This window comes from Myotis myotis, unplaced genomic scaffold (assembly GCF_014108235.1).
Source record: "Myotis myotis isolate mMyoMyo1 unplaced genomic scaffold, mMyoMyo1.p scaffold_m19_p_5, whole genome shotgun sequence".
In the NCBI taxonomy this organism is placed as follows: Eukaryota; Metazoa; Chordata; class Mammalia; order Chiroptera; family Vespertilionidae; genus Myotis; species Myotis myotis.
The window spans coordinates 64,093,835-64,118,275 of NW_023416357.1; the positions used below are offsets into that span (position 1 = coordinate 64,093,835).

At 36.3% G+C, this 24,441-nt stretch overlaps 1 protein-coding gene across 12 annotated transcripts in view; it reads left to right on the plus strand.

The window, feature by feature from the left end:
• FER (FER tyrosine kinase) overlaps positions 1–24,441 on the plus strand; it is a 305,227-nt gene that overhangs the window by 219,889 nt on the left and 60,897 nt on the right. For 10 of the 12 annotated variants that reach the window (XM_036309530.1, XM_036309539.1, XM_036309540.1 and 7 more), the window contains one exon: positions 5,468–5,591. In XM_036309530.1, the coding sequence (XP_036165423.1) occupies positions 5,468–5,591 (124 nt within the window). Of the gene's footprint in view, positions 1–5,467; positions 5,592–18,004; positions 18,392–18,514; positions 18,655–24,441 lie in introns of those variants that run through there. The other 2 variants (XR_004967573.1, XM_036309541.1) reach the window with 2 other exon arrangements.

The following is a 24,441-nucleotide window of genomic DNA, read 5'->3' on the forward strand; positions in this document are numbered from 1 at the left end:
TACATGGTCTGATGTCAGTCTCCAGTTCTTCCTCACTTAATAATGTACAATGAATAGCATGCCTAAGGGAAGAGTTCTGGCCAGTCTGAATTATTTTCTGGGTATTCTGGCTTTAGTTCCATACTCTAGCCCCCTGGGTGTTTACTTCCTGTTTCGGTGTTCTTTTATATATATATTTATTGATTTCAGAGAGGAAGGGAGAGAGAGAGAGAACACATCAATGAGAGAGAATCATTGATCAGCTGCCTCCAGCACATCCCCTCCTGGGGATCGAGCCCGCAACTCAGGCATGTGCCCTTGGCTGGAATCAAACCTGGGACCCTGCAGTCTGCAAGCCAATGCTCTATCCACTGAGCAAAACCAGCTAGAGCAGTTTCAGGGTTCTTAACGCTTGCACTTGCCCAAGGCTCAGGCTTTCAGTACTGAATCATTATTTAATTCTTACTGGAGGCCTTGCTTTTCTACAGCAATCTGCAAGAAACTGAGGGCTGTGGAATGGTGCAGCTCTGCTCCTTTATTTAAGAACACTGTGTCTATGGCTTGAATCTATAAATTGGAAATAAATTTAAATTTTACTTTAATGATTATAAGCAAGACATTTCTCTAAGGCAAATTTTTGTTGGATTGACTAAGAGACAGATTCCCCTTCATCTGTATCTTTAGCTGTGTCATATATTTAGAAATAGCTGTATCTAACTCCTCTTTCCCAATGCTTTACCTTCACTTTATAAATTATTTTTAAATGTTTTTATAGATTTTTATAGAGGAAGGAAGAGAGAGAGAGAGAGAGAGAGAGAGAGAGAGAGAGAGAGAGAGAGAGAGAAGAGAAACATCAATGAAAGAGAGAAACATCAATCCATTGCCTCCTGATCACACCGGGACTAGGGACTGAACCTGCAACCTGGGTATGTGCCCTGACTGGGAATCGAACCCGGGATCTTTCTGTGCATGGGAGGACCCTCAACCAACTGAGCCACACTGGCCAGCCTATACTTTACCTTTATTGACTTGGCATCATTTTTCAGCCAATTTTTAATGCTATTTAAATGTTGTCTTTTCTTTGTTTACCCATAGATTATGCATTTGTTGTTTTAATCTTATCTACCAAAGGTTGCTTCTTCAAAAATCATTTCATTTTTAGATGATATGATTTATAAGACAGTAGTGTTACAGAGCTCAGAGTCTTAAATACACTAAGTTTTATTGTTGGAATGTAAAGATTTTAATGGCGTCCATCAGGTGCTATTGATAAGAAATGTAATGTCTTTATTTTAACATTTAACAAGCATTTAAAAAGCATAGTTCTGAATATTGGAGAGGAGCTAAATGTTAAAATTAATGAAAAATACTTCTTTATGGGTAGCTTATAAGCTGTAAGAAGGCGATATAAATACTTTTTTTACACATTCATTCACAAATGTTTATTGAGATATTATGTTCTAGATATCATGTGGTAGATGTCTATACAATTCTCTTTACAGGGGTTATAATCTGGGGTGAGCGTGGGGAGTACAAGGAGGATTGTAAGAAGGAGACAATTTAAAAAGAACTGAAGGCAGACGGGAAAGTGCTGAATATGAGCTAACTAGGGAGAGAAATAATATTAGGATTTGACAGAACATTGGAGTTTTTTCATAATGCTGCTTTAAGTCAAATTCCAGAAAAGATGTTTTCATTTGAAAGTTATTCCACAGTGTAAACAAATCCTATGAGGTTTTAAAACCAGAGGGTGCACTTTTTCTAAAATAGGCCAACGTATATCTAACAAAAGAATTAATGTATATATGGGAATATTGGTCCAAATAATAACTTGAACTAAATATTAATTTTAAGTCCATTTTAATAGACACTTTTGTACCTATTAAAGGTGAGAAGTTGGTTAGTTTTGCTGTTTACTGTGGCATTTATGTGTTTTGTTCAAAAAATTAGTTAAAATTGATAGAAACTATTTCAACAATCTTCCTAGTAATTTAATACATTTGATATTCTCCTAAAAAAACAACAAAAAAAGAGTAAACTGTCTGATAGTGTTAAAGTTATTTTTAAGCATAAGTCTTACTGATTTTGTAAATGGTTCACTTAAATTTGTATAACACTTGATTTGTGAATAAGAGAAGAGGTTCAGAAAAGAATATTATAAGGAAAATTAGGCAGGCTCTTATTTTCTAGGAACTCTCATTAAAGAAAAAGCCATTAAATCTTTACTTCTAGAGTTGTTCCATTTTAGGAAGCGTAGGCCCTGGTGAAGAGGATAAAAAAAGTTTAGGAAATGGCAATTAAAATGCTAATTTCTCTTGCAAAAACCTGGCTAATATCTGAAGGCCTAATAGAAAGTGGGAATGATTATTTTTAGAGGACATCCATTCTAATATACTTTAACTTTTTAAATTAAATTTGTTAGGGTGACATTGGTTAATTATGTTTCATGTGTGCAATTATATAATACATCATCTGTATATTGCTTTGTGTGTTTACCACTCAAAGTCAAATCTTCTGTCGCCATATATTTGATCCCCTTTACCTTATCTTCCCCTTTCCTCTGGTAACCAGCACACCGTTGTCTGTGTCTATAAGTTTTTGTTTGATTGTCTTATTTGTTCATTTCTTGCTTTCAGTTTTATATTCTACACTAGAGGCCCGGTGCACAAAAATTTGTGCACTCGGGGGGAAGGGGGGATCCCTCAGCCTGGCCTGTGCCCTCTCGCAGTCTGGGACACCTCGGGAGATAATGACCTGCTGGCTTAGGCCTACTCCCAGGTGGCAGAGGGCAGGCCCAATCCCTAGGTGCAGCCCCTGGTCGGGCTCAGAGCAGGGCCAATTGGGGTGTTGGGGCGCCGACCCCTGTCATGCACAGAGCAGGGCGGATCGGGAGGTTGCGATGCCACCCCCAGTCATGCTCAGGGAAGGGCCGATTGGGGGGTTGGGGCACCGCCCCCTGTCACACTCAAGGCAGGGTCGATGGGGAGGTTGCGGCGCCACCTCCTGTCACGCACAGAGCAGGGCCCATCAGGGGGTTGAGGAGCTCCCCCCTGTCACTCAGAGAGTAGGGCCAATAGGGGAGTTGGGGCGCCGCCCCCTGTCACACACAGAGCAGGACGGATCAGGGGGTTGGGGCGCCGCCACTGTCACACTCAGGGCAGGGCTGATGGGGAGGTTATGGCTCTACCCCGTCACACACAGAGCAAGGCCCATTGTGGGGGGGGGGTTGTGGCGCTGCCCTCTATCACCCACAGAGCAGGGCCGGTCAGGGGGTTGGGGCGCCGCCACTCTCACACTCAGGGCAGGGCCGATGGGGAGGTTATGGCTCTACCCTGTCACACACAGAGCAGGGCCGATCAGGGGGTTGGGGCGCCGGACCCTGTCACACACAGAGCCGCAGGGCAATCAGAGGTTGGGGAGCTCCTCCATATCAGGCACAGAGCAGGGCTGATCAGGAGGTTGGGGCACCTTCCCCTGTCAAAAACAGAGCAGGGCAGATAGGGAAGTTGTGGCCCGCCCCCTGTCACACACAGAGCTGTAGGGCAATCAGGGGGTTTGGGCGTTGCCCCCTGTCACGCTGGTCCTGGTGCCGGGAGGCCTCTCGGTTCCGCTGATCCCAGTGCTGGGAGGCATATTACCCTTTTACTATATAGGGTAGAGGCCTGGTGCATGGGTGGGGCTGGCTGGTTTGCCCTGAAGGGTGTCCTGGATCAGGGTGGGGGTCCCCACTGAGGTGTCTGGCCAGCCTGGGTGAGGGGATGATGGCTGTTTGCAGCTGGTCACACACCCTTCAGGGTGGGGGTCCCCACTGGGGTGCCTGGCCAGCCTGGGTGAGGGGCTGAGGGCTGTTTTCAGGCTGGGACTGAAGCTCCCAACTGCTCCTTTTTCCTTTTTTTTTTTTTTATTATGGGCCAGCTTTAGCTCTGAGGCTCCAGCTCTTAGGCCTCCGCTGCTAAAAGTAGGTATCTGGTTTGTTTCGGTTTGAAACAATGTATAACTCCAGCTCTGACTCCAGCTCTGAGATCCCAGCTCGCTGAAAGCTGGTTTCTGGGGTTTTGTTTAGCGTCTATATTTTTTAAAATGTTTCAGACTGCAGGCTCAGAGGCCTGCAAGGCAGGCGGGGAACGTTGGTTTCCTCCGTCACTGAAGCAAGCAAGCCTCATGTTAGTTTCAAGCTGTCTGGCTGCCAGCCGCCATCTTGGCTGACAGTTAATTTGCATATCACCCTGATTAGCCAATGGGAAGGGTAGCGGTCGTACGCCAATTACCATGTTTCTCTTTTATTAGATAGGATATGAGTGAAATCATATGGTTCTTGATTTTTTTCTGTCTGACTTACTTATTTGAATGTAATACATTATACACTAACAAGAGAAAAATAATCAAAACATAACCTTCAACTCTGTATTAATAATGAATGCAGTTTAAGGCTATACTATTTTACATGATAATCCTGGCCATATATAGCTTCTGAGCTCTTGAGCTTTTGAAATGTGAATAGTGCTTCTTAAAAAAACTAAATTTATAATTGTATTTCATTTTAATTGTTTTAAAAATTGATACATGAAAATTTTAAGTATGTTTGGAACAACCTATGTATATGAATCTACTTTATAACTATAAATTTTATGAAATCTAAATACAGATCAAATATTTTCAGATGAAAATTTGCATCTAAACTGAGATGTCCCATAAATGTTAAACATATTTTAAAGACTTAGGATAATAAAATGTAAAATATCTCCAATAAAATTTTTATAATGATATATATTGATAAATAATGTTTTGGATCTATTGGCTAAAGAAAAAATATATTATTAAAGTAAATTTCATCTTTTGTTGTTACTTTTCAAAATGTAACTATCAGTAAATTTAAAATTACTGTGTGGCTTGAATTATACTAGTATTTCTTTTGAACCATGCTGGTTAAAGGTGCTTCTCCACATCATAGAATTCATTTGATGCCTAAAAATGTAATCTGGCACAGCAGCTAAATCTTATTAGCAAAATCATACCCATTTCCCCCCTCTTTCTGGGTCTACTGACAGTGATAGTATTGTTAATAATCTCAAAATATTTTTAAAGCAATTACTGAGTCTGATAACTAATTCAATATCATTGAGTTATTTTGTTTAATTCATAATAATTACAATCTTTTATTTGATATTAGAGAGAATAAAATTTACAAAATTTTAGTCAGGCAAATTGGTGAGAAATTGCATGTCTTTGTTTAAATATTATCATCCTGTATTAAGTAATATGCAATGTGAAGCACTTAAAGTACTTAAACTGTACCTGGGAGAGTTAATGATGTCTGTTTTCTCATAAGATGTGTCCTTTTTATATTTTCTTTCATCCCCACCTCAAACAAAATGGCCAGACATGGCCAAATGCGTTGTGCTTTTTGTTCTGGGAGGTATCTATAATAGGTGATAAATGTGACTTTCATCATGATCTTGTCTCATTGTTCATCTGTCAATTCTTCTAGGAGGTGATTTCCTCTCCTATCTGAGAAAAAAGAAAGATGAATTAAAAACCAAACAATTAGTGAAATTTTCATTAGATGCTGCTTCCGGTATGTCATATCTCGAGAGTAAAAAATGTATACACAGGTAAGGAGAACATTTTAAAAACATTTCCAGTTTTATTAATAGAATGCTAGAAAATTATATATTTGTTACAATACAGCAATAAATTTCTTTTACAAAACTTAAGTATTTTCATTTTAGTTTTCATATTGTGTGTGAAAGCATTATTTGATAGTTATTTATACAGGAGTGGGCAAAAGTAGGGTTACAGTTTCTATGTAAAATAATACAATAATAAATAGTACAAGAATAAACTTTGTTTCATGTACTCACAACTGTAAACCTTTTGCCCATCCCTGTATAGTTCACAGAAACTTTTTTTTTCTATCTTACTTGAGGTAAATACACCTACTTAGGCCTATCAAGTAAAATTCGTTTTGTTATAATCATGAATAACATAGTGATAAGTTATACCACAAGTTAGTCATATATGCAGCTACAGTCTCATAGCCAATAAGACTGTGTCATGTGTCACCTATTTGCAGTTTTTAAAAGAATTTACTTTAAAAGTCATGGAAAAGCATAACAGTAGAACAACAATTCATGACAGTGAATTTAACCAAGGGTAAAAGATTTTAGTGTACTAGTTATTTCAAATAAAATTTTAGAAAACATTCTCTATATTATAACCAATGACTAGTTCTCAATGCTTTCTTGATTATGATTAATGTTCTTTAATGCTAAATGTTAGTACAACTTAAGATCTCTTGCAGAATTCATGTCAGATCATAAATACGGCTAAGTCTATAATTGTAAAATGTAGTGTACAATTGATGAAGTTTTTATTTGTTGGAAATAGCACATAATACTATTTAATGTGGAGCAGGGTTCTTGTCAGATTGAATTATCTAAGCCTGTTTAATAATTAAGGTATATTTTTCTCTAGTGTGTTTTATTATGCAGCCTTTGATTTAACATTCTGGTGGGGTTATATAGTATATATAATTAGAGCAGAATAAAATTAACTTCCCCGATATACACATCAATTGATATTTTTTATACTTAATCCCCCCAATACACATTTTTTAAAATATATGCTTTTATTTTAAGAAGAAGGAAGAGGGAGAAAGAGATAGAAACATCAATGATGAAAGAGAATCATTGATTCACTGCCTCCTGCATGCCCCACACTGGGGATTGAGCCTGCAATCTAGACATGTGCCTTGACCAGGAATCGAACCGTGACCTCCTGGTTCATAGGTTGACACTCAACCATTGAGCCATGCTGGCTGGGCCCCCCATACACATTTTGCTTAGTGTTCAATTTTATTCTAAAACTAAAATTAAGGCTTATGTTTCAAATATGGTTTAATGATTGTATATATTTTAAAACATTTAATAGGGAAACTATTTTTCTAGAATTTAAGACACCTATAACTGTCATTGTATTTATGTTTTACTTTCCATAAATAGAGATCAAATTACATTATAACAGATATTTTTAAAGACTTAACGTATTTGATGTTGGACAAAATTGTATTCTTTACTTTAGTAGACAAAACACTTTTTGTTCAAAGTAACAATAAAGGGTTTTGCCTTTTTGAGGAAATCAATAATTTTGATTGCTCAGATGTTAATGCTACTTTGGGTATCAGATTCTCTACTCTAGTTATTCATTTTTTCTCAGATTCCTTTTCACACATTAAACTATGGCTTTAAATCCTAATGCACATTATTGTAACTGTTTTACTAATTGTCAGTTACCAATAACATTCTTTAATTTCTATTGCATTGGGGTTGTTTCAATTTCTTGCTGCTTTTGTAGTGATTGCTTTTCTTGCAAGTGGAGGGCTGTATATATTTTTTTATCTGTATCATCAGAATCGAAACCATTCTAAGTCATAGATAGCAGTTAATTTTAAAAAATTTATCCCACTCACCAAACCACAACATATCTGTTGTAATGTTATATTTCCATTTTGCTTTTTAAGAAGTTTCATGCATTCACAAATTTTTGAAAGTCAGCCTGTGCTTGACCACATTTCCTAGAAAGTTGTGCATAGCTGTGTACTATCTGCCTGCAGAGAAGGTTCCAAATGGAATATCTTGAATAATGGCATTGAGAGCAGATATGACAAATAGGTTTCAGTGACAACTTTCAGTGATTGGTAGTGGCTCTCTTGTTGTGTATTGAGAAAGATTCCAGGATTAGCAACAAAGATTCCAGTGACAAATTAGTCAAATCTGTCAGGGTGCTGACAAATGTTAACACACAAGCTCCATGTCATCTGTGGCATAAAACATTTTTTGTCTTTACTTTTATAAATATTTTTGACATGATTTTTCTTACTAGTTATAGCAACAATAACATATTTTTCTATAATTACTTCCATTGATTTCTTCTAAACTATCTGCTATTACTTTCTTTGTTAATCATGATTCCTGAATGAATTTTATGTTAACTCTAGCCGGTGGTCTTTCGTTTCCCTTCAAACTTATGTAAATGCTCTATTGGGTGAATTCACTTTTTTCCTATTTTAGTTCCTCCCCAGTGCATGACACTGTAAGTCATTCTTTGGGTTGAATTTTTTATGGGAGTGAATTGTGCTGTGAAACTCTGTTTCTATGTGTCATCCTGTGGCAATATTTCTGTGTTAGCAGTAGTAATTACAATGGAATTTTAATTGATTTATAGTTAAAACTTTCACTCAAGACATGTTTTACGTTTTTTCTCCCAAGAAATACCAAACATATAGTATTCATTACAGTGAAAGATGTTTTTTTTGTCATTGGAAAAATTTCCAATGAGGTATTTCAAAATCAATTAATATAAAACATCTGAAGTTTCATTTTTCAAGATGCAAAAGACTCATTCTTGACATCCCAAAATATTACCAAAATATATGCATGTCTATGAATTATAAAGTCTTTCTCTCACAAATCAAAGCAAAAAATTTAAACATGCCTTCCATTTTACATGAAGTTATAAATTTTATCCTGTTCCCAGATTAGAGGTTACTGGAATTCAGTACTTGAAAATAATTGTTTCTCCCCAAAATAGTATCTTAGCTATTGGGGAACATACTTTCTTTCTTTGGCTGTGTTTTATTGTTTTGATTACAAGAAGAGCAGAGCAGTGTTTCATTATAGGTAAACAAGTATGACAGCTATAAAATGAAAACAAGTAATTGCATAAAGAAATGGCCTGCTTTTGGAAAGTGCTCTTGTTGTAATTCCCATTTAACTTCCAGGAGAGTTCTCTTGATAGTCTGGGTTTCTAATTGAACTATTTCTATTTATAGCTGAGCAGCACTGGATATTTTGCATTTTACTTTAGTTGTATTCAGCTGAATTTTCTTTATTACTTTTCTGTAGGCCAATGTGAAATTATTTCCTACTTGTAGTTTATATGAACATTTGAAGTACACTGATAACTTGGGGGGTGGGGAGGGTGGGGGTGAATGTGTTTACTTGCAATGACCTGCTATTAGATTGTTAGATGCCATTCTAGAAAAAGTTTTAAACTTAATTAATTGACATTAACTGGATTGAAGGTTGACATAATCAATTTAATGATATGACAGTTGTGGTTTTATTGATGATGAATCCTGAAAGATTTATTCTTATTTAGGACTATTGCTAAAAGTTGGTTTTGTGGCATGTCCTTTGTTTGATGTCCCTGGGAAGTAAAGGGAGAATAAACTCTTGATTGCTCTGTATTTGAGTTAAAGATCATAATCTATGGGGAGTTTTGGAAGCAAATCTTAATTTCATGATATTCTGTGTCATTGTCAGTACCTGAAAAAGGTGTTTTTAGAGGAGTGCTGTAGAATATGACTTGCTTTTCTAATTTTAAATCTTGTACTGATTCCTCTTTGGTTTTGGTTGCTCTTACCACAATGATTTTGTTGTTGTTGTTTTGGAGTAAGGTTTAACAACTCTCCAAATTAAATTATATATAAGACCAAATTTAATTTATGTTTAGTAAGGGTGTTTTTTTAATCCATTGAGAACGATATTTCTATCTTACATTTAACACATATGAGCACTTGCCTACTCTGGGCTAGGGTGATAGCAACATGAAAATCACAGTACCTGCCTTCAGATGGACGTAACAAAATAATAATAATTTTAAAAGATAATCAATTTAATGGTAATACACACAAAATCTCAAGGGAGTGATATCACAAGGGTCTAATGTGACCTGTCATGAAAGGGGCTACTGTGAAAGTCATCAGGGCAGGTTTTGCAGAGAATATTGTTGGCGTGAGACTTGATAGATGGGAGTGTCCTTGAATAGAAGGGGAAAATATTTCAGCGGAAGGAAACTTGTTTGCTAAGTTACATTGTTTTTCACAAGAGAACAGGATTTAATCATGGAACTGCAAAAAGCTCAGTATAGGAATGGGAAGTGCAGAGGACATGTGGCTGAGCGAGGTACACAGGGTCCTCCTCTCTAAGGGTCACGTACCCATGTAATTTGGCTGACTATAGGAATATCTAGCCATACATCTGGCTAATTTTAAGAAAGCTAAAATGCTACAGTGTTTAACTGGAAAAGAAAAGTAATTTGAGCAAAATTTGCAAAACCCTGAGAAATCCATGTATATAAAACCCGAAATGACCAGTCAACTCATGGGCAACTGGCAAGCACAGCTGTGGCGGCGTGAGCCTCTCCTGCCTCTGGCAGCACTACCGAGTGGCCGCTGCAGCACGCCCAGTGCGGGGGAATGAGCAGGAGTCGCGCTGCGCCTTCCCAGGCTTGGGCTCAGGCTTCTCCCTGGCTGCCTGCTGCTTCACGCACTACTACATCCCTCGATGTGGGACTGCCGGTTTTGGCTCGGTCCCAGTCAGGGATCGGGCCTAAACTGGCAGTCCGAAATCCCCCGAGGAGTCCTGGATTGTGAGAGAGTCCAGGCCAGGCTGAGGGACCCCACCGGTGCACAAATCCATGCACTGGGCCTCTAGTGTATATATAACTTGTGAAAAGGTGTGGGTATGGGACCAATTTTATTTTTAAGTTTCATTGGAAAAGCTAGTTTAGGAAAACAGATTTCCCCAAAAGGAACAATATTACATTTTACTTAAATATGTTCTAGAAGGAGATTGTTTCATCTAATGATTTTTGATAAGGGTTAGATGTATACTTTTTAAGGTAAATAAGAGATACGGTTTTTATCTTAAGTTAGTATTTTGTGATTTTATATTTTATGAAGTTAAAGATTTGGTCTGATATTGGTCATTTACTTTTTTTCACAGTGACTCCTGAGGGTTTTTTCTGTTTTTTAGTTGCAACTAATTACCTAGTTTCTGAGCTTTTCCTAAACTTTGAAGGTACTGAAAAAAGCATTTTTCTGTTTAATGTAGCTTGATTCAATGGTAAGATAAAGCCAAAATATGCAAAGGAAAATATTGTCTTTAATGTTTTTGACCCCTGATCTTTTCTGTCTCTCATGACCTGCCATATATCCAGTAGAAGGAGCCTTAAGATCACTGTACAGATTAAGTAATTGAGACACCGAGAGATTAAGTGAAGGTCTCCTAGACAATTAGTGACAGGGCCACTGCTACATCTTAGATCTGCTGACTTCGTCCTGATACATTCCTACTCGTTCTAATGCCATCATTTTACTCACTCTCATTCAAGCTGATGTGTATTGATGACTTACTAGTATCAGGCTTAATTGACTGCTTTAGATGCAATATCTGAGAATGTAGGCTTTGTGAGGGCAATGAGTTTTACCTGTGTTGTTCACTGTTGGATTCTAAAAGCTAGGAACAGTGCCCGGTATCCAAAGGTGAATAAATGAATCCTCAAAACAATGTAGTTACTATTATTAGGCCTACTGAACACATGAGGAAACTTATGGTTAGGGAGGCTGAGTTATCTTACTCAAGAAAATATTCAAAGAAAGAGGCAGTTCTAGTATGTGAATGCCGGCACTCTCCCTGGAGCCCACTCTGAATCACCACACTGGGATCCCACTGCCTTCCACAGGAACTGGTCTGCTGACCAATTAGATTCAGGGCAGCAGGCCAGATGGTATTTGGTATAATGGCTCAGCTTATATTCTACATCTGTACTCTTTATAATCATGAGTAAAACAGAAGAGGATCCAGAGGCCTGTGGAATGTAATTTTAGAAATATGCCAAGGGTTTTTTTGTTTGTTTTTTTAATGAACAGTTGCTGAAGTGCAGCAGTAGTTTTGTTATTGCTTTTCCACTTAATTAAAGCTTGAAAATTTATTTTTTCATTTTTTAAAACACCATTGTTTAGATACCCCCTTCTGTTTTATCTGTTAATTAAAAACACAGGATTAGCATAGAAATGTGATCATCTCAGTTGGTTGACTAAGCATTGATGACTAATTTTCTGTTCCAACATTTGATTACAATTTTGAATATATTAAGCTGTACTTTTATTTTTAGCGTCTAGATCAATTTTGCAAAAATACAGAGAAGACTGTTCAGTAGTTTAAATGTGTCAAAAATACGTAATCCTTCTCTAGTTCAGCCTATTTTTTTCTTGTGCAGCTTGGTATTTGCATATGCAGGGTAATTATCATACAAAAGCTATCCCAAGAACACCTTTCTAAAAACCATTTGTTCTGCTGCTTTATTCAGTGTTATAATTTCCCATCACTAGTTTCATTCATTTTAATTAAGAAAATTTCCCCTAAAGTCACATGTATGTTTCAGGAATGAGAAAGGAGGCCTTCTCTTACATTAGAATCAATTGACATGTTGGCTTGAGTTAATGTACCAGAGGATCTGGCTGCCTTCTTAGGAAACAAAAAAAGAAAGATTTGGGGTAAAGGGTCAGGGGACCGATAAGGATTGATTTATGGTTACTGGTAGGAAAGATACAGCATATGTGAGACATTGTTTAGGACTTAGGGTACCCTTGAGGAAGCAGGTGGAAGTCCTTGAGAGTGAGAGGAAAGGGAAAAAGGAACAAGGAGTAGTGAAAGCTATTTCATGGTTTGGCTGGGCTAGCCTTGTCTTATGTTACATAAAAATAATAGAGGAAAGTTGGCCTATACCTCATTCTCTATGATTTCTGACTTGTATTCAGTTAATTACAGTAAGTACATCTCTGGTTCATAATGTCAAAAGTGATCTTTTACATTAAACAAGTACAAATGGTTGGGTTACCATTTCCTCCTGAGGCCTAATTTCTGTTGCAAAGAATAGAAACTGCTTATATGAACTTAAGCAATCAGAGATTTATTATAAGAAAATTAAATGATCTCACAGAATCCAAGGACAGGAAATTGAGGTGGGCTTGGGCGTCATTGGAATTAGGTCTCTGTTCACTCAGGAAACACTGGATATGGAGGAGGATAGGGGTGGGATTATGGGTGAAAATGGTGAGTTAATTTGGGGGCATGTTGGATCTGAAGTGAGTGTGAAATGTCTGTGAAACCATTGAGCAGGCAGCTGAGTATTTAGACCTAGAACTCAGGGAAAAGGTCTGACCTGTACATAACAACGTGGAACTGATGAAAGAAAAATGAATGAATAAACAAATGAGCGAGTTGGTGAAACTGAAGTAATCATGAATCAATACAAAATATTTGAGGATGAGACAAGAACATGGAGAGTGGTGATTTTCTAAACTCTACAGATATGTATTTTAAATTGATTTTAGAGAGAGGAGGGGAGGGGGGAGAGAGAGAGAGAGAGAGAGAGAGAGAGAGAGAGAGAGAGAGAGAGAGAAACGTCAATGAGAAACATGGATTGTCTGCCTTCTGCACGCCCCCTACTAGGGATTGAGCCCAAAACCCAGGCATGTGCCCTGACTGGGAATAGAACCGTGACCTCCTGGTTCATAGGATAATGCTCAATACATTGAGCCACACCAGCAGGGCTGCATATATGTTTTTTTCAAAATGTTTTTATTTATTTTTAGGTAGAGAGGAAGGGATAGAGATAGAGAAATAGAAACATCGATGAGAAAGAAACATCATCAATTGGTTACCTCCTACTGGGCCACACCAGCCGGGCTACATATATGTATTTTAAAATGAACAGTTTATTTTGCCTCTAGATTTTGAAAATGAGGCAATATAAAAATTATTTCTAATTTATGATGGTAGTACCCAATATTTGTCATTTCTAGTATCATTAATCTAGTGTGATAGAAAAATAACTCTAGAATGATGTTTAACTCATTTACTTAAGTCACCGCTCTGATGGTTAAATACTTTCTTTAAAATCTTAAAGTGAGTTATATCACCTTTGATAACTTTGTAGTCTACAAATAATAATGACAACTGGAAAACAAAAGAGAAAAATATATTTCCATTAAATTCAGAAATTTCCCTAACTGTACAAACTAGCAGTAGGAAAAATAAATTTATTTTTAAAAAACATGATTCATAGAAAGAAACCAGTTTCCTTTGGAAAGTTTTCTTTTCTGGGAAGAAAAGCAAAAGAGGAACTGATTTTGCCTTCTTGGGACTCTTGGCCAATAGAACTCACTGTAACCTGTGAAATTATAACAATGAAATATGTGAACATGGAATACAGCTTTGTACTGTTCTCCAGTGACTATGGTTTAACATTGGCAAAATGTGAAAGTGTCTTTTGCTTTTTCACATCTCAAGGCATTTTGATGCACTAAGTTCCCTAGATTTTCTATGATTTAAAAAATGTAAAGATAAGTTTTGTGAAAAAATGTATTTCTTCATATCCAAAAATCCCCTCCCCCAATTTGTTAAGAGAGGATTGACAATACCTACCTCAGAGTCAGTGTCTGTAAGATTAAATTAAAATAAGAGACACAAAGGAAGGCCTCTGAGAAAACTAAAAGGCAATTCAAATTATACCCAGTGTCAAATTACTTTCAGTGTTAAGGACACCAAGCAATAGTTGATGAAAAGAAAACAAAGATGGATGAAGAAACAAATGGGATAACAAAGGTGTCAGTAAAAAAGGTTTGAATGGGGTAAAAGCGATGGTGATGATTATTTTACATTAAGGATGCGGTCTGTCTGTGCAGGTGCTACAAAGGACTGCAGTGTCAGCCACAGTGGTCTCAGGTGAACTTCCCCGTGGCAGCCAGTGCTGCGACTCTGGCCTGCCCACAGCGGTGTGACTACATACAGCTTCTCTCTTATTTCTACATTTCCATTTTCAAGACTTTATTTATTTAGAAGGAAAACTATATAACATTGGAAATGTTTCACCTGGCGTATTGATGCCTGTTAGTTTTCTTTATAAGAAAGGAGAAGGATTAGCTTTCCCCCATCATCTTTATTAACCCCTATTTTAGAGCGGAATTGAAACCATTGAAGGAAACATTTGGTTATTGCTTGGAAGGGCATATCTAACACACAAGGGTCTCTGCAGTCTTCAGTGCATGTTCTTCCACCGTATGGGTCATGATGCTGTTTGTTTGTACCCAGCTGAGTTTTCTGATCTCACACACCAGATATACTGCCTCCTCTCGGTGGCAGGAAACCGTTCAAACTTTCATAGATAACTGTGCCCATTTGATTAACCTCCCTGACTTTCCTAACCGATCTGCCTGTTTTCCCAGTGCAAGGAAACATGGTCATGGTACGTAGCCTAGATTTTGGGGAGAGATAAGGAGAGACTCCCCTCCTTGCTTTATCTAAAACCAGCCTGGTGATGCCAGAATGCAAAGGTATTCTTCCACGGTCACGAACAGTTGCAGAGTTAATAGGGCTTATTACATCACCACTGGAATGGAAGGTGGCTTTCTCTTGCCTGGTCTTGACCTGCTCTAGGATCCTCTGCCTGAATGCATAGGACCCGTACATAACAGGAGTCCTCAATTAAGCAGGAGGAATGGAAACAAAAAGTGTGAATTTTACTTTTTTTCTTGCTCCTTCATACTTTATTTCTTTTCCTTTTTAATGAATTTATTGGGGTGATACAGGTTAACAAAGTTATAAAGGTTTCAGGTGCACAATTCTACAACACATTATCTGTATATTGTATTGTGTGTTTACTGTCCCAAGTCAAGTATCTGTCCATCACCATTTATCCCCTCTATGCCCTCCGTCATCTCCACCCACCCCTGTAATCACTAAACTGTTGTTTGTGTCCATGATTTTTTTTTGTTCTTTTTTGCTCAATGCCCCCCACCCCAACAGCTGGTAAAGTGTGAATTTAAAATATTTTTCTCTCATTTTTTTACATTAAGAATCAAGGGACACAAGACACTGGGGGGCATGGGAGGCTAGGGGAGAGTCAAGGGGAGAAAAAAAAGGAGACATATATAATACTCTGTAATACTTTAAGCAATAAAACAATTAAATAAATAAAATAAATAAATAAATAAATAAGTAAATAAATAAATAAATAAATATCGTTGCCTTTTTTACATGCATGTGCAGGAATAGCTGGGGACTTCTTGGAAGATGAAACCATATTTTATTCATGTTGAGGCCCTATTCCTATTGCTTGGCACAGTGCCTGGCACATAGTACAACTGAATAATTCACGCATCAAAGGAAAGTTAAATTAATTTTTAAGGAATCTTTCTTTCATTTTTGCAGCACAAAGTAGACCTGACTTTTATAAGTACATTATTTTTGATATGATATTTGGTGGGAAAAAGTAAATTTCTCTAAGTTTCTTTAAAGAGCATAATATACTTAAAATGTCATTTAATGTTAAATTACTTAAAATGCAAGAGAAAATGCAAGGGAAATAGTAGATGAAATAAGACATCAAAATAGAAAAATATATAATCAGAGGCATAAGAATGCCTTTTCTAAGAGAGTATTGCCCTTACACTTTCTAAATGCATGTGGTCATGAAGGTTAGTACTGAAAGATGTTCTTAGAAGTGAAAGCTATGTGCACACATGGCCTATAGGCCATGTTTATAGGCAGTGATGGGTGCTCATTTCCTTACCCGCTGCATTAGCCTCACTGTAAGTACACAGACTTGTCATAGGATAGATTCAATTAGCCATGTCCTTTGTAACTGATCATGAATGCAAATGGTGAACATGCCATAACCAGGACTAAGTTTAACATCACTAATTTATTTCTTTTAAGGTTTCTAATAGTTATCACTTTTTCATTTGTCACTTTTGAATTGTGCAACACTGCAAATGTTTAGAAGTGAACGGTACTTAAGTGATATTTTGTAAATGGTACTAGCTTCCTCATTTTTTATACGTTGATATCAATATTTCATGGCATATAAAGATATCTGTAATTATGTGTGCAGGATTTTAACTTGGAACTTCAAGGATAATAAAAGGATTAGACAAAAATGGGTGAATCCTTGCTGTAGAAGTTTTTGTTTAGGTCCAGATAGTAAATATTTTAGGTTTTCCAAGTCATATGGCCTCCAAACAACTCAACTCTGCCATTGTAGCATAAAAGCAGCTATAGCAGATATGTAAACAAAAAGTGTGACTGTGTTCTAATAAAACTTCATTTACAAAAACAGGCAACAGACTGGATTTGGCCTATAGGCCATGTTTTACTGACTCATGCTCTAGAACAGGGGTGGGCAAACTTTTTGTACTGACTCATGCTCTAGAATAACTAAAGTCATTTAAAAGAGGGATACATCCCAGTTCTCAGCCTTTCTGTCTCTGATTTCCCATTGTGTTTTCTGCTCAATATCTTATTATCTTCCAAAACGAATGCCTTGTTTCTCAACTCCATTGTTGGCTACTTGATTGTTTCCTTCCTTTCTTCTGTACCCTTTTCTCCTTTCCATTATTCCTCCTCCTTAGAAAATGATCCAGTAGATATCTGTTGTTAATAATGAGTTTATTTTAACCCTTAACTCCTTATCATTATAGGAGATATGAAAGTAATTTTATTTTAATGTCTCAGGACCTAACATAGCTATTAAATGTTTGTTATTGCTAATGAAGATCTTAAAATTTTTTCTAACATTCTTTTATGAAAATTTTGAACACTTAAGACCAGGGAGACCAGTTAGGCAAAATATTACAAAAGCCTAAACTATAGTAGAAATGGAAAAGAGTTGTAAAATTAAAGACTATTTAGTAGGTAGAATTAACATAATTTATCAAAGCCATTTATCTCTGTTCCAAATTGAAAGCAGATTTTTTTTTAAGTAATACTACCACATTTATTAACCCACCTACGTAGTTGTAAGTGGAGAAGGACTTGGATGGGCATAGCAAAGGAAGTGACATAGTAACAAATTATCTCTACATCTAGGAATTTTGTGAAATTCATTTCCAATGTGGTTTTCTTATTTTCAGGTTATTTAACCTAAAATTATGAAAACAATCTAAGTTGTTTTAGACAGCTGTAGAAGTAAGCTTTATGTATGTCTACCAGATAGATTTTGTGGGGTTTTTGCCAGGATTAGAATTTTCAGTTTCCAATGATTTCGTGGTTTGTGATATTTTTATTCTTACATTTTAGTTATATACTTTCTCTTTCAAAATTATAAAAATATACCTTACCAAAATGCACTGTAAATTCCTTCCTTTTCTTCCTCCTCTCCTCCTCTTTCCTTTCTCTAGCTATGTTGGTCTCAGTTCAAGGCTTACTCTACTACTTCTGATTGAGAATTCTAAAACAAATAAGAAACTTCCTCCCAAAGGGTTCTGCATGTAAAAGAACACACATGCAACCAGAATGTAACATGGGACATATGATCTACAAAAGAAGCCAAATAGAGCACTTTCAGTTGAGGAGGCACTACTTTCATCAGATCAGATGGATAAGCAAGTGTCAGGACCTGTGTGAGTTACCATGTCTGTTATTCCTTGGCTACCTCAGACTAATGGTACTGGTGTCCTGAAGAGGTCGCCACATGTCCAAAAATGCTTAACCTGCACCAGAGAGATGGGAACCTGTGAGAGATGATTTTTGCCAGTTTTCTTTACTGATAGATGTTGACAAACAAGGTAATATTATTGATTCTAGATATCAGTTACATCTAGTTATAAGAGATTTATTTTAGCTATACCCTTGTAAAAGCTTTGACTACTCTTACTGCTTTGGATTTATTTCTCTTTTCCCTTTTTAAGGAGAATACTCTTGTCAGATGATATCAAAAACTAAATAACAGGTTCGATGGATTACTTTATTTCTGTTTGCTAGCATAATTTGACAATGTGTTTCTTATATAAGATGTTATTAAATGAATCGCCCTTTTAGTTGTAAAGCATACCTGATCAATTAAACCAAATCTGCATCAAATTATTTATTTAAAATGTTGCTATTTTGCTTTATTCTAAAGAACAAATGGACAGATATTTTCTGCTTGTGCTGATGTCCTTGATGGGCTGCCACTGTATTTCAAGGTGATTATTACTGATGCAGTCTGTCTCCACACACATAAAGCATTCACATTGCATTTTGCCTCTGGATGTCACTCTTTCTAAGTCAAGACAAACACATAGTTTGAGTGAAGATAAATGGCATTTTGAGCATAATGTTATTTTCTACTTCTTCTTGTATGACTGAAAATTACTCAGCAGTTCAGAGTGAAGACTAAAGTGAAGTGAATAACAGAAAAGTGTATTTATATGTGATCGTGCCTTTAAAAAATGTCAGAGAATAGAAGATGAATGGAATTTCTAGGTTTATGATAAAAGAGTTAGCTACTTTCTGTCAATATACATGTCAGAGCTCTTGGGGAGGAACCTGTGGTGAGACAATCTGTCCAAGCTTATAAGGTTCCATTTCATCTATCATATGAGATTTTGCCTTATTTTGAGAGTTTGTTGACAATACTGATTCTTCTTTAGTTGTAGTGTGTTAATTTTATTGTGCTCATAATGTTACAAACTCAGAAAGGTTCTCTTCCCTCCAGATTAACATTCTAGAACAATAAAGGTCATCCACTAAATGAGGAACCCATTTCTCTATGCATTGGATGAGGCCATTGGATGAGATTCTGCAGTTACTATCACTAACTAAACATAAGACTCATATGTATTTTCAGTCCTGTATAGCTACAGTTCCACAATTTCATGCCAAACAAGGAAATATCCAATTCATAAATCATATGAGCATTGTGGTGTACTAAGGTGGGAGAAAAAATACATCTACAATCTTGTGAATTTTAAATATTCAATGGTGATAAACTATGTAAAATGTGTTTCTGAGGAGTAAGATTTTCAGATGCCCCAATTTTTATTATAATTAGCTATATATTATTATTACCTTCTCCCTCTGCAGTGAAATTTGATGATAATTCTGCCTCTCAGTCCCTTAGCAAGGGACTTTGCATAAAGTAGTAATAATTGATAATGTGATGACATTAATAAAAATAATTTATAAGTGGTGAATTATACAAATAGGTAATGTTATTATTTTCATTGTATAGTATCAAAGCTATAAGCTATTTTGTTGAAAGAAAAAAATAGAAAATCAAAGTATTATATACACCTTGTGAAGTATATATTATCTTAATATACCCTAGTGTACCTGTCCTAGTTCTTACACCCATGAAAAACAACTTTAGTTTCTCCTTATTTTCTTCACTTAATAGCATTGCATTCACATTTGCTTTTCAAATTAAAAGCTGAGTGATCATTTTGTAGCACATGCAAATATTTAAATTTAATTCTAAGATTAGTGACTGATGGGCAGAAGAAGGTGAATTTACATTTCCATCACTGTCTCTTGTAAGCTAAAGAACATTTTAACCTGTTTACTGGACATCTCAGTCAGTATCTGGCTACACTTGTGGGCTTATCTTAGCAGTGCCAGTGACGAGAAACATTTCAAAGGAACAGAACACTAGGTGCTGGGCAGTTTCCTTTACCTCTGTTATAATAATCAGTTTGAAAGCTTTGAGAAACAAAATGCAGAGAGAAATTATTAGCAGTAATTTCCCATTCAGTGACTTGTACTGAGACCGGTGGTTCAGAAAGAGTATGAATACTTTGTGAACTTAGTGAAATGGAAGAAGTTTTTCATTAGATGCCTCTGTAAATTCCTAATGATCATTTTATGGTCCTTCCTCTCTTCCTCTGTATTAAGAAAGGCATCAGTTGGTGTTAGAAACATAACACTTGTGAGCTAAATTAGACTTTGCTTTGTCCTTTCTTAGAAGAAAGGCTTTTGTTAGTGGTTTTCTTTGCTGGCTTCCCTGATGAACAGCAGACTTAAACTGAACTCTTAAGCTGTAACTCTGAGCCAATTATTTAACCTCTTGTGGAAGAAAAACATGTAATAGGAAGAATATGTAAGATTAGAAATATGAGTTATCCTTCTAAGACAGCGGTTCTCAACCTGTGGGTCGCAACCCTTTCGCAGGGGTCACCTAAGACCATCGGAAAACACATATATAATTACATATTGTTTTTGTGATTAATCACTATGCTTTAATTATGTTCAATTTGTAACAATGAAAATACATCCTGCATATCAGATATTTACATTACAATTCATAACTGCAAAATTACAGTTAAGAAGTAGCAACGAAAATAATTTTATGGTTGGGGGTCACCACAACATGAGCAACTGTATTAAAGGGTCGCGGCATTAGGAAGGTTGAGAACCACTGTTCTAAGACATAAGTTGACTGGTAATTAGTAGGGCAAGTCTCCAAACATCTTACTGTTTTCAAGATCCTAACATCCTAGGAGATATTTAGAATTGTTGCCTGTATTTTTCTCTTACGTATATTAGATCCCTTTACATAAAATAGTGGAGTCAAATGATTTGTGAACCATTGTTTGGATAATTATATAACCATAAAGTAATAGTCACTGTATAGATTATGATTTAAACATCTTATAAGTTTATGTAATTGATTTTAAATAACTTTACTAAATTTTTCTTAGAGGTACATCATATTCAAACATTGTAAAAACATCTGCATTTTAAGTTCACTATCATCTCCAACTGCTGTCAACTTTTTAAAATATGTAATTCAGTCCATCCTTCCCCCCTCCTCAAACTGATACATAACACAGCCTGTAAAATTAGTATGATAATACTTACAGAATTTTGATGAAGGTTGTGCTTAGTACAGTGCCCGGAATATTTTAATCACTCCATAAATTATGTAAGGTAATATTACTATTAGTAGTATTGTTTCTGAAATGCTTTAAAAAAGTGTGGACAAGAACTGGATTATTTTTATCTCTTCATATGCTTCTAAAAACCTGATATTCCCAAGTGTTTTATATTATAAATCATCTCATGGCAGACTTTGTTACTTGAGAGGTAGGAATCAGACTAACAGCATCCACACCTTATCCTAATATCCTTGTTCCCAAATTGGAAATTCATCTTAGGCATCTCCTGACTCCTGCAGGACTCCTTGTTCCTGTGACTTGTCAGAAAGGATGAACCAGAGAGGACTCAGACTTCTCTGTCTGGGGATGGCTCATTCATTTCTCAGCGCTCAGAGCCTTATATCTACTGGCTGTTTTTCCTTTCCTGATGCAGCCAGTAATTGGCTCCGTTCCAGAAACCATGCTTCAGTCTGAGAGGCTCCCTGACCTTTATTGAATTCTCTATGGATAACTGCAGTTATGTGCTTGGAAATAATTGCAGTTGTTACCTTTAAACACGGGAAAAATACCTTTTAGCATTCACAGTGTAGTCTGGGGCAGCTACTTAAGGCCAAAGGGCACTCCCCTTCCCCTCCCTTGAAATCAGTCATCCAGTCCTCCCAGCCTGATTGATGTGCACCTGGCATGGTGGAGAGGCCTGTCAGCTTACTCTGTCTTGAAGCTGTTTAGCCTCCTGTTGGAAGGCCTAGCAACAGGAGCAACACTCCCTTGCTTTTGTCCTCTGCTTGTCCACCTTGTCCATCATATATGGAGCCACCACACAGAAGGTGCTTGGAAAAAAGAGTTTGATCTTGATTTCAGGGCTGTGCCCATCAAACTCCAAGCAGGATACCAGGAAAATTTTGTAAGTCAAATTAATGGATAATTTTCAGTAAAGAGACAGGTTAATGAATAAGAATTTATTGCTAGATCATCTCTCATAGCTATGAAATTATGAATAGAGACCTAGTGAATAGTGAACAGTGAATAGAGACAAGCCTCCTCAAACCTAACCTCTCTACTTTCTTTCATTCATTTTGCAGATACTGACTAGGTTGTGTATTTTGTTCCAAGGTGTTTCATTTGTAATTATATGGCTTATAATCAGGTAGAGGTGGCAGATAAGAAGGTAAAGAACCACACATAATTAGTTATTCGCTAGTTGTGATAAAGGCTATGATGGAAGCAAACTGGATTCAGTAATGAGAAAAATGGTTTGGAAGTGGAAAGGGAAATCTACTTAAATAGGGAGATGGGGAAGATTTCTGAAGATTCTACATTTGGGTGAGAACTGGGGAGTTAGCTGTGTGAAGTTTGGGGGGGGAGTAGGTGTCCAGGCTCAGTTGGAAATGTCATTAGAGGGGCCAGCAGCCAGCAGAATAGATTAAAATAACCTCTATCTTACCCTTCCTAAAAAAATCACATATTTCCAATACGTTATTAATAACTGCTGCATTCTTATTTTTGGAAAGTTCTGAGTTATTTTTATGCACTGTTTTAAATACTTACTGGCATTTATTATATGCACTTCCATCTCATCATGGATTACCTTCCAATATAGTCACTTTTAGGAAACAAGAAGGTTTTGTCTCATATCTGTGTTGAATGGCAATACAAAAATCCAAATAAAAATTATCTTAAGATTATCTGCCTTTGAGGATTATCTGTGCTACTTTTTTCATTAGAGCATGTAATGAAGAGGTATGTATTGTGTTTGTCATACCTAAAATAATAAATTATCAGTGCTAATCCATACAAAACATTCTTCAACTCCTTAAATTTTTATTTTAAAAGATTACTATTTTAAGAAAGGTATTTCTATTTAACTATATTAGGAGTCATAAAAAGTGAAAATATCCTTCATGTTATACTGAAACTTAATTTTTAGATTTCACTAGGGTTCAAGAACCAGCAGTTCTTTCAGAAGTAGACCCTAGAAGTTAGTACATATGTTCTCTAATAATAATTCTTATCTTTCATAATGGTATTAAAATTCTGATCTGTGTTCTTGCTAATTTTTTCTCCTCTCAGTTTCAGTACTTGACCTGTACCTATAATATACAGAAAGTAACAGATATCACATTAGTGTCATTCATCATTTGTTGAATAAATAAGTCCCTATGTGTATAAGGAACTATGCTACATGCCAAAGGTACAGTAACTAAAATAATTCATGCATGATGCCAATCTATGGTTGTTGTTTTTCTATACTAGTTTGAATATATACTAGTTTTAGGTGACTACAAAACAAGCAGGTTGTTTGTGCATTCATTGTTGCTATAAATTTTAAGTACCTTATAACTTGTATGAGACTATGCTATTATATAGAGTCATTGCCAGCAGGAAAAAATAACACAGTTTATGTAGACCAGGCATGTTATCTCCCTTTTTTCCTGTAACACTTCATCCATGTTTGGTTTTAACTTTTCCAAGTTCTATTTAAAGTTATAAATTAGAAATTTTATAAGCCTCTGATCTAGCATTTAAATTGATGCATGCAATATAAAAGTGGCCCAGCCAGCTGCAGGGCAGCAGTTTTGAAAGTTAAGTTTGTTCTTGGCTGGACCAAGAACACGTACTTCCTCAGTCTCTCGTTCCTTGCCCAAGTATTGATCATGTATTCTTTGTCATACCTTTGTGAGATATACATGTTTTACATGAGAGAAATGAAGATGACTATATCTTAATTATGAAGTGATATTCTTTAAGTAGCCATCATCAAAGTACATTTTCTTATATGTAATCATGAATTTTGGCATCTTATAAGTACCTATGACCACTTTGTTGTTATTTTTTTAATACTCACCCTAGAATATTTTTTCATTGATTTTTAGAGAGAGTGGAAGAAAGAGGGAAAGATAGAGAGAAATATCTATGTGAGAGAAACACATCAGTTGGTTGCCTCCTACACGAGCCCTGACCAGGGCCTGGGAGGAGCCTGC